The 11,726-nt window shown below is 42.3% G+C and overlaps 1 protein-coding gene across 1 annotated transcript in view; it reads left to right on the forward strand.

Moving 5' to 3' along the window:
• Positions 1-11,501, forward strand: part of acsf3 (acyl-CoA synthetase family member 3) — a 35,129-nt gene extending 23,628 nt beyond the window's left edge. The window contains exons 7-9 of the mRNA XM_069657875.1: positions 7,480-7,614; positions 8,024-8,135; positions 10,121-11,501. Of these exons, the coding sequence (XP_069513976.1) occupies positions 7,480-7,614; positions 8,024-8,135; positions 10,121-10,235 (362 nt within the window). The 3' untranslated portion in view covers positions 10,236-11,501. The remainder of the gene's footprint in view (positions 1-7,479; positions 7,615-8,023; positions 8,136-10,120) is intronic.
• The last annotated feature ends 225 nt before the right edge of the window (positions 11,502-11,726 follow it).

Consider the following 11,726-nt stretch of genomic DNA (forward strand, 5'->3'; position numbering starts at 1 on the left):
TTGCTGTTAACTTCAGGGTGATCTTTCATCCAGTTAAACTATATTGTTAAAAAAGGAAGTTGATGTGACTTGAAAGCAACATATTGTCGAAGCTTCCTACTGAACAGGCAAATCCAATTTGACTGAATAAATTCTGATTCGGGTGAAAGGGCTAGTTTTGTGTCAACTTCAACGCAATTGTATGTTTGAAAGTGAGTGTGTTCTTATAATAGAAGGCAGAATATAAAGAAGACGTTTTAATTGTGTTTTCCCTTTTCTAAACAGTTTTTTCAGTCTTTTGTTTGAGTGTGCAGAAAGTCAGAAACAGGGTGAGAAATAATGTGGATGTGGACGTGTCGACATCTAAGTAGACACAGGGCGGCTGTGGTAGAGTCGGTCGTCTTGCAACCAAAAGGTTGGTGGTTGGATCCCCGGCGGCTGCAGTCTAGATGTGGAAGTGGCAAGACCGTGAACCCCAAATTGCTCCCCAAGGCCATGTGTGTGTCTGCGCATGAATGGTTAGAATCTGATTGGAGATCGGCACGTTGCAAAGCAGCCTCTGCCATCAGCGTATGAATGTGTGTGTGTAAAAGGGTTAAAGTGTGACATGTAGTGCTTTGAGGGGTCCGAATATATAAGTGCAGTCCATTTACTGCTTAGACATTAGATAAGACTCGGTTTGAAATTGTTCCTTATTTTTTCATTTGATGAAGAAATCTCTAAAATGTAAATGTTGTGTAAAGAAATAAACAGTAGTTTTTTGATGATTTCTCCCATCATTCACCTTGTGAAAAAAGGTGCAAAAGATGCTCAGACATGGCAAATGGCACTTTTTTATTTTTTTGTTATGATCAGATTAAACTGCCTAAATGTATTGGTTAGCAAATGGCTTTTTTCCTGGAATAATAACAATGAAATCGACAGTGGTTTCAAGGGAGTGTATTTTTATAATGTCGAAGCCTGAACATAAAGAAGACTTTATAGTTTGAACCTACTTGAGTAGCTTGAGTAGATTTTTTAGGCCCACCCCACCCTTGGATTGAAGTGTTTTTCCTTTTCTAAACTGTTTCTTTCAGAGAGTGCGCACAAAGTCAGAAGCAGGATGAGAAAATAATGTGGATGTGGACATGTTTTCATTTTATCTCTCAAAGTGCACTTTACAGGAGGATACATGCCAGCCGCATCTCCGGGGTAGAGTGGGCTGTTCACACAGAAAAAAAAACAAGTCCATGGTACTTAGATCAAGGTCACACTAGAATCACATTCAATCCCAGACAGTCACATAACGGGTATTTCTGTCGATTTCAGCAGCAGCTCAAATCTGTTGTTGGCTGGAATGTCCTGACACGCTAAAAGACGACTTCTGTCACCTCCACAAAAACTGTTTTTGTGCAGTGCCTCTCTCCTTCCCCGACACCCCGAGCAGCGATGCTGGTGGCAGACAGGCTGAAGTGTTTTTGTGATGTTGGCCTTTGTCATATGTCACACTCTGCCCTTTACTTTTGCCTTTTTTGTCTAAACAAAGCAACATGTCTGGACTTTGTGTGTCTTTCTGAATAGTTACATTCAATAAGGCCTCTATAATTGTATACTTTTTGTCAAGGGACCCAATGGTGAATGAATTAAGAACACAGGACATTAATAACAGAATTCAAAAGCACTGAAAATACCCAAAAGCTACTTTTGAATCTGTTCAACCGCAGATCATACTGTCTGAGGTAACAGAGAAGGCACCATCCCTGTCGAGCCCTCCGTGCTGCTCCCCTGCCAGCTGTGGGAGTTTGCCGAGTGGGTACTCAGGGAGAGAGGCAAACAGTTTGATGGGAAAAGAGGCGCCGGCCTGGTGCAGACAGGAGGATCTCACCTGCCATGTCTGAGCTCAATCTAAGTGCATCCCATGTAGTCTTGTAACCTAACATTAAATAGATTTTCTTTGAACCAAATTGTGTCAAAAAAACACAACCAAGCTTACTGTCCCTACATTCTGACATGAAAGTTACTTATATTTTCTCTTTATTCAGAAGAAGAAGACGTACGTTATTAATCCCCAAGGGGAAATTAAAAAAAAAAAAAATGTCACTCTGTTAGTAAAAACATGCTACACACACGTAGGCCCGAAATACGCACCTGCACAAACAGGACCCTATGGACATGCATTTATGGAGAGATGTCAGAGTGAGGGGGCTGCACATTGGGGGATCCGGTGACTTGCTTAAGGAACAGGAAAGGAACCTCTCCAGCTACCAGCCCTAATTCCATGGTTGGTCCGTACCGCGACTTGAACCAGCCACCCTCCGGTTCCCAAACAAAATCCCTACAGACTGAGCTGCCATCTAATTCTGTAATTATTCACCTAGACTTTTTACAAAAACCAAAATGTTTTCACTTAAATAAGAAGGCATGGCTTACAAAAACTATTGTATGAATTAATGTTTAGATGTTAATGTTTAATTTATACACATAACATAGAGTTCAGAAGTTTCCCTGACGTGTCCTGCACCAACATCAGTGTGCTTTTCCTATTGCCCTTGTGAGCATGTAAACACTAAGACAAGCTCAAGCTCAAAGCAACATTTGGTCCACCTGCAGCCTTGTAAAGCCACTAATGTGGCCTTAGAATATACAGATAGAAGTTTTTTATTAATTAATTAATTAAATTATTTTAAACATGTTTAATAATAACAACATAAAAAATGTCAGGCAAACAAAGCAAATAGCAATAACGACATACTTTCTATAAAGACTCAATTCTGTTCTAAGCAGAGCCTCCTCTATTGGCGCCCCTCCCTCTGGAACTCTCTCCCCTGTCACAGAGAGACACTCTCCCTCTCTCCCCTCTGGACTCAAAACCCACCTATCAGAATCTGCTTTAAATCTGTGACCCCTCTTTATCTTATTGTTGTAACTGTTTTCTTTTATATACATACATTTTAACAGTTTTCTCTTTGACTGTTTTATACTATTTATTGCTTTTGCTGTCTTTGCTATTTGTTTTAACATGTAAACTGTCTTTGAGCATTTTTTGAAGCGCAATTTAAATCAAATGTACATGTTCAGAGTCACCCTTACACCTGGCCGGTCCCCTGTCACTGCAGAGAATTCATAGTCTTCCTCTTTTTTCCTGCTAGTTTGTTATACCAAGACATCTGTTCAAAATGACACTATTGTAGACGTCTTTGAAAACAACAACAACAACAACAACAACAACAACAACAAAAATGACAACTGGAGTGAAGGCCGATAACCTTGTGTTAAAATAAAATTCCTCTCAAGGCATTTTTGTGTTCCTGCTCTGTGAACAATTGCTGCAGCTGGATTTAAAACAAACTGTTGATAACACACCTCCCTGCACACTGTTGTTTTTCCTGGTCAGGAAATGATAATTAATTGCTTAAAATAATTTCGTGTTAATTTTCTGTGAATTTCAATTACGCTGCGACATAATGAACTTTTCCGCGGCGCCAAACTCGTGTCGTTTTCTGGTTTTCTGAAAGACGTTCTGGAAGTTTCCTCTGCCCTCCGTCCTCCAGCTGAAGTCTTGATCTGTTTTTATTTCTTTATTTTTCCACACTGTGTGCCTTCACTTTCTTTAATGCCTCCGAATGAGATGAAAGCCCAGTGCAATTAGGCTTCTTATCGTTTTAATTAAGAAAGCCATTCGGCCATATCTGCCTCCGACGCCATAACACATAATGGCAGAGAGTCTCTGATGCCTGAAGTAGTGTTTGTGTGCATGTGTGTGTGTGTATGTATGCACTATGTGTGTGCATACAGTATGTATGTGTGTTTGTGAGTAACACAGTTCACAACAATCTCTCTCCCGCCCTTCTTGCCTCTTTTATCAGTCTGTGTTCTCCAATCACTATTCCCACTTGTGCCTCTCTCCAAACATGCTGTTCTGTCCCTCGTTATTTCCTTCCCCTCAAAGAGACAAGGTCAAGCAGTCGTGTTTAAGTACTTCAAACTCACTTCAAGTATGCTGTCTGAGTGTTTCTCTTCAACCCTTTTGTCAGACATTGCTTCATTAATGCCGATTCCTTTATCGGGGTTTGAACATTTGCAGACAAACTGGCAGATTTTGTGGTATTTTTATCTGTTCCCGCTCGTGCATACACACACAGGACACGCTAACAGCCTATCAGTGTGCATGTAAACTGCTCTTAACCCCATTTCTATTTGCTTAACACAGGAGAGCAACACGGCTGTGACCAAATTATTCCCTTTTTTTCTTTTTCCCTCTCATCCAAAAGAGGACAAGAATAGAGGAATCTGTAACTACCCTGTCAGTGGTGTTAACACCCAACCCAGCTCCTCTCTCCCTCCATCCTCCCTCTCCCTCTCCCCTCTTACCCCGGCCTATCAGTGCGGAGCAGTGGTCTGTGAAGAAATTCCCAATATCTAAATTTACACACTGTATCAATCTTGTTTAATAGACTGGAAAGCTTATAGCCGCCGTGGCAAGCCGGCAGAGAGGGCAGCGGTGATAAATTGTCGGTGTGCAGGCGACAGCCGCCCGTGATGTATAATGAAATATTTATGATTTATCCCAGCTAATAAACTGAAATGAAGTGCGTGATGTATGGGAACAGATGGGCCCTCTATTGATGCTGAAGCGGAGAGGCAAGAGGGGGGAAGAAGAGACGGGAAGATAGGTGGAGAAGAGGAAACGGGAGAAAACATAGTTGTGTGTGTTTGGTGACACTGGAGCAGCAGAAGTGGGCACAGAATGTGAGATGGATAGAGGGATAGAGGCTGAGAGTCGAGAATAATGGAGATTAAATGATGAAGTAGGGAACAGACGGAAGATGGCAGTGGAAACAGACCATCATCGAAATATAATCCTTCCACTAAAATGCTTCTTCTTGTTGACTCCAGGTATAAAACAGGCCCACTTGTTTTTCTTTTGTTGGCTCTATTTCAAGGGTAGACCAATAACTGTATTTATAGATGGATGGCGAGTCTCCATCTACTCTCATTGTACAAAAGTGAAGCCAAAATACCTGCCGTTTTTAGGAACCAGAGGCTGCACAGTAGAGATCGTCTGGTGGAGCCGCGGTAACAATATCCCGCCCCTTCCGCTTACCAAAACACACACTTTACTTACCGCAAAGATCACACGTCGGCGTATTTAACAGCAGAACAGCTTCTTGTGTTGGTCTGAGGTTCAACGTTCACAGATTTGGAAACTTCAATGACTGTAGTGATTGTTTTAGTTACGTTTCCTCTCGCCATTCCTCCTCTACTCTGCTAATGTGGATCTGCAGGAGCCGTATTTGTCAACAGAGCTGTCAATCATCCTTTTGACAGCATCAAATAACTAATTAAAGGTAAAGTTGTCAGATAAATGAACACTTGGACGTAAATCAGCACGATAATAACTAACTATAATGACAGAAACCATGTTTGTGAAAAATGTATTTGATGTGTATTTTGATTTTAAAGTTTCACTCATCTGTTAACATGGAGGAGGCGGGCTTTATGACCTATACTGCAGCCAGTCAGCAGGGGGCGATAGAGAGGTTTTGGCTTCACTTGTAGGGAGCTGTCATGTTGTGTAAACCAAGGAATAGTTCAAGGAAAATACTTATTGTATTGTTTTCTTATAGAGTTAGGTAAGAAAATTGATACCACTCTCATATCTGTCTGTTTAATATAAGCTAGTTAGCTTAGCTTAGCATAAAGTCTGGAAACAGGGAGAAACAGCTGGCCTATTTCTGTCCAACCGAAACAAAATCTGTCTGTCCGCTTTTCTAAAGCTCACTAAATAACATGTTCTATCCTGTTTGTGCTAAAAACTCACAGTGTAGTTACGTGTAGTTTTGAAATTAAAACTCCCCTCAGATGACAAAACACTGAAATTCTATGATGTATTATCCTTTGTTACCTCAGGTGTACTGCACTATAGCTGCAGCACCTATCCCTGACCTCTGCTGACCTCTCACTGCACCACCTTTATTCAACCATCCAACCTTAACTACAGCCCCCGCTTAACCTCATCACAGTGTGTGAGACACACACACACACACACAGTAACACACACATCCATTCTCCGCTCGGCCCCAGCTGTGGACGCACCACCTGTAATAATCCAAAAGGACACCATCCTGTTCCGTCTTCTCTCCTCCGCGCACCTTCCCTCCTCTGTCCATTTTTCTCCCCCTCCGTCTCTCTCCACTCATCCATACTGACCCATTTCCTCTGCTCGTCATCCCTCGGCCCAGCTGAGCCCCTCGTCCCACATACTGTACTCTTCCTCCCCCACACCTGTCCCCCAGACACCTACTACGTGTGTGTGTGTGTGTGTGTGTGTGTGTGTGTGTGTGTGTGTGTGTGTGTGTGTGTGTGTCTGAAGGATGATTTGGGGTAGGATCTTAAACAATCATCCATCCACTGCTCTGTGTCTCAAACACACATGCATGCTCTGGTTCACACACACAGATGCACACACAAAACCACACCTGGTTTTTAACCAAGTTTAATTACCCTGCATTATGACATAAAAATTACTTATATATGCTGATTTTGTGTAGTTTAATTATTAATCTAGACTTCCTACATAAAACCAAGGTTTGTCTAAAATAACATTTCCTGCTGCAAGGAAGCATTCATAGCAATAATAGAATTACGTTGTCATGTGTCAAGTATATTCCTGAAAACGCTCCATGATACTGCGTGTTCGCCCTGTAAGCACTTTTTTTGGTCATATTTTTACTCGTTTTTGGGGGTAGACGGTAGCTCAGTCTTTAGTGACTTTGCTTGGGAACCGGAGGGGGGTCAGCTCAAGTCCCTGTACGGACCAAGCATGGAATTTGGGCTGGTAGCTGGAGAGGTGCCAGTTCCTTTCCTGGGCACAGTCGGGGTGTCCTTGAGCAAGGCACAGAATCCCACATGTACACATGCAGCCCCCTCACTCTGACATCTCTCCATTAATGCGTTTCCATAGGGTCTTGTTTGTGCAGGTGTGTATTTCGGGCCTGTATTTCTGTAGCGTGTTTATAAAAAGTGAAAAAGAATAGAATTTCCCCTCAGGGATTTAAAAAGCAATAATGTCTTAACAATACTGGCAGCATTGATTTAGGGATGGCAATGACAGTTGGTAGGTTGGTTAGCCGCTTCGACCCAAACTGAAAATATCTTAAAAACTATTGGATGAATGAATGTGAAAGTGTGTATAGATAACAATGGAGCTCAGAAGATTTCATGTTCCTGACCTGATCATTAAACATTTTCCAAAAATACATGGTCCTTGACAGTTTTTTTTTTTACATTTTATTTTTGGCCTTTTATGCCCTCATTGATAGAGGACAGCGGATGGTTTTAGAAACAGAGAAGGGGAGACACAATGACACAACGCAAAGGGCCGGGGGCCGAACCCTGGGCCGCTGCATCCAGGACTGTGGCCTCCGTATATGGGCTGCCAATTCAACCTCTGGGCTAAACCGGCACATGGTCCTTGACGGTTTTTGATGTCTTTGTATTTCCTCTCTCTTTGTCTTTTAGGAGACACAGCGGTTTATAAAGACGGCGTGTATTGGATCATGGGCCGAACCAGTGTTGACATCATCAAGAGCGGGGGCTACAAGATCAGCGCGCTCGAGGTGGAGCGTCACCTGCTGGCTCATCCAGACATCATAGGTGAGAATGCTAAACAGGTTTCTTCTGTATATGAAAGAGCACGGATGTGTTGTTTCGACTCTGCTCTGTAGGACTTTGGATATAAAAGGAAATTACCATCAAGTGTTGGGGAATTTGAGGGTGCAACACTAGTCATATTTGTACTGTATATAATCCCCCAATGTAACACAATACAGCAGCTCAATGATAATTAACATACCGACAAGATTACTGAGGAGTTTTTATGACTGAAGGGGGATGTTTTTGCTTGTCCCCTAAAATTAATGGACCATTTAATAAAAGGACTTTATGTCTATGTGTAAAAATAGAAATCCTTGCCGTTGTGTTAAAAATATTTTCAGTGCAGCCTAATACAAAATCAGAGCAGTTATTTTTAACATGTCTTCTTGTGGGATTTGTAACCTTGCAGATGTGGCTGTCGTCGGGGCCCCAGATGCCACTTGGGGTCAGAAGGTCACAGCGGTGGTGCAGCTGAAGGAGGGGCGGAGCATGACTCTGCCAGAGCTGAAGATCTGGGCAAGGTACTGACACTTTGCGGACAGCACAGAAATTGTTATTGGGAGTACACTGGCTTTTAGAATGATGCTACATTAAAGCCACAGTTTGGTAATGGATTATTAATTGACCTTTAAAGGCATGTTATGATTTTTCAGTTGCGGGTGGTCGGCTCCAGGGTTTGTTTTACTTTTGTGAAGACAGTGGTACATTTTGGCTTTTAAAACGCTTCCAAAGTTTTATAAACTTTGCAGCTGTAGATGACCTTGGAGCTACATAATTTACAGCCATTTCACCATCTAAGTTCAAGAAAGCAAAACACAAAATATCCAATATCCAAATATTGCAAAAAAAGGTGCTGACCCTGTCCTGGTTAAATCTTCTTATGCTGATTCGAGGAGATAATTTCCGCAGCTCTTTGTCAGTCCTGTGGTAAACAAAAAAGGGCTCCTAATGCGGACTCTCGGAGCAGTTCAGCTCACACATCCCCAGTGACCCGCCCTGAAGCCCTCTGATCAATAGGAAGGGAAGTGAGCGAAAGGGAGGCCAGAGACGGACTAATGAGGGGAGCTGAAGGAAAGACAAGGGATGAAATAGAGGAAGATGCAGAGGAAACGGGCAAATTATTGTTACTAAGGGCTTCGTCTCGCACGCTGTGGATTTTTTTTTTCCTTTTTAGAAATGTCAGAAGACTTTACTTTGTCAGACAGTCGGTGGTGACAGGCAGCCTCTTGTTTTGGACTGAATGAAAGCACAAACACTCCTCTTGTTTTTACTCAAACTCAACATCGACTTTTGTTTAACTCGTTTCTCAACTTTTCCAACACCTGGTTTTGTCTTCTACACCACCTTTCTTCTACCCACCACTATCATTTGTTCACATCTCAGAATTCTGTGAGCGCATTGTGTGTGTGTGTGTAACCGTGTGTGTAACCGTGTGTGTAACCGTGTGTGTTTGTTAGTGTCAGGGCTGTGGGCTCCATATGGTGTGGGCGCGTTAGATCCAACTGCTGTGGCCTGCTGGTCCAGCATGGTGGATTACTACTGCTGCCTGTGACCCGGGTTAACACTCAGTTGCACACACACACACACACACACACTCTTACACACACTGTGTTCGCAGCCAGGGGTGCTGCCAGCAGACAGGCAGTGCCAGCACACAGCCCACTGCTGAGGCCGGGGTGCAGGGGAGAGAGAGGGAGATAAAATGAGACATAAACAAGTAGATGGATGCTCACTCTTCAGTGCCCTGGCTTCAGCTGTCAGTCTGAATCTCTATCACACCCTCTGCACCCCGCACTGCCTCGAACACACACGCTCATGCACACACAAACACACACACACTGCCCTGGAGAAATTGGTGACACGAGCAGGCCCCATTACATAGATGTGTATGTACGCACATATACTCACTCACACTTTACTCACTGACTCAGAGAGACGGAGAGACGGAGACATCTGCTGAAAGGAGCGTTTGATGGCAGCAGTATGAGTCATTATGTTCACTTGCACCACACGGGAACACACACACACATTTATTCACAAACAAACAAACTAGGTTAGAAGATAATAGAAAAGCTTCAGGCTTCAAGACTTGACGTAACAACCATGCACTCAAAACGGAAAAAATAAAACACTTTTAATTATCGCAGCCTTCTGTTTTTCCCTTTTATTATTTGTTTTTTTCATTTCATCTCACAGTGATTATATTGTTTTGTACGAAGGGAATTGTCTGTGTCTGGAAGGCGAATTGTGGGTATTAGAGAGGAGAGCTGCAGTGTGCATGAAGGACATTTCTTTCCTTATCTCGACTCTCTGCCACAGGGCTAGCCTTTGTTTTGCAATTGTTTTGTTTTTCTTTTTTGTCGGTGCACATGTGTGCGCACTCCCATCCATGTGTGCACACTCGTCAGTGTTATGTGTGTCCTTGTGCATGCCTGTCTGAGTCTGTGTTTATCTTCCCCTCTGCAGTAAACAGTCTTTAGTGTATTAACATCAGTGTTTATTGCAGGGAGCACATGGCGCCCTACACCATCCCCACAGGCCTGCTGCTGGTGGAGGAGATGCCGAGGAATCAGATGGGCAAGGTCAACAAGAAGGACCTCCTGCGACACTTCTTCCCATGACTGGACCACTACAAGTTGTATACCAACATCCAAGATCCTGGTTAAAGAACTGCAGACATATGTTGCTTCCCTGCTGCCCCCATCTGTTCCTCAGATCAGACAAAGATCACGCAGAAAGGGAGAGGTACGGTACGGTAAGAAACTCATGGAAAATGACTTAAAGTCTGAGGTAACTTGATCAAACAATGACACAAGGGTGAACCACAAATATCAAGAAAGTGTCATAATTAGCTGAAGTGGCGTTAAAACGAGTGGTTAATATGTGTAAAAAGTTTTTAAGAACCACTTATTGGTATGAAAACTTAAAGGGGGGTATTATGCTAATTTCAAGCTTCATATTTCACTCTGTGATACGTGTGGAGTAGCTTAGCATAATTTACGGTTAAAAAACTCACAAAGTCACAAAGTGCAGCGTGTAGAAAAAACTGTGTGAAACCTGGCATTCACAGCAGACTGAGCTGAGGAGCCTGGGGATTACTCCAACATACTTTTACCTACAGATTTGAAACTTCACCTACGTTAAGTTTAAACATCCAACATTGTAACTTTATCTTAAAATTTGAAACAGCATAATACCCCCTCTTTAATATGAGCATCCCTTTTGATCACTTTAATATGGTTTGCAATTGAAGTTCCATTATACAGAGTTTTGAGTTTTTAAGCAGGTCGAGTGTGTCGACATTGAACATACCAAACATAAGTAATAAAAACTGCCAGAATGCAGATTGTTTGAGCTTCCTTTCATGGATGCTGTTGTCCTAAAATGTAATGCACAAAGGAGTATGAAGAGATGCTCACGGATGCAAAAAATATCAAGATACATTGCAGATGGTGTGACCACACATTGACAACAAAAAAATATCTAAAAATCTTTGTAAAAACATTTTGCTCCGTCATTGTACAATTCCATTGAATTTAGCCCTTTTGGAGCAGTTTTTTAATTCATGTATCCTGACCTGATCAAGTTATCTTATGAAATATCTGCATCCAGCAGATCTGTGGGCGCTCTGTTCCTTAATGAGATGGTAGCAGCTGGTTGATGTTCAATCCTTGCAATAACAACACTGAAAAACAGTGGTACCTATTGGTAAAGGGTGCTTTGAATACATTTATTGGTAGACTATATGTGGATGTTTTTATTTGGGAAAATGGTGCAATGAGAAAATACTGTGACAATTTGGAGGTTGAGTGAAAACCATGTGGTGTTAAAGCAAGAGCAGTAACGCTCATTGTTAAAGCTAGGTCCTGAGCATTGTACACACAATGATGCACTTGTAATTATAGATAATGTTTATCTGAAATTAAAAAGTTTTTATGAATATTAATCAAAGAGTGTTTTGGAGTTATTTCTGTTTGCTACGTTCTCATGAACACTGTTGTAAAACATGCTATCTCTGTGTATGGGTGTGTGTGTGTGTCTGTGCAGCTGCAGTCACACAGGTGTGATGAGAGCCTGAAGGCGGATACTCTAGCAGAGCACAACAGCACAGC

This window comes from Semicossyphus pulcher, unplaced genomic scaffold (assembly GCF_022749685.1).
Source record: "Semicossyphus pulcher isolate SPU_LCO1_2020_fin unplaced genomic scaffold, fSemPul1.0.p SCAF_1, whole genome shotgun sequence".
Lineage (NCBI taxonomy): Eukaryota > Metazoa > Chordata > Actinopteri > Labriformes > Labridae > Semicossyphus > Semicossyphus pulcher.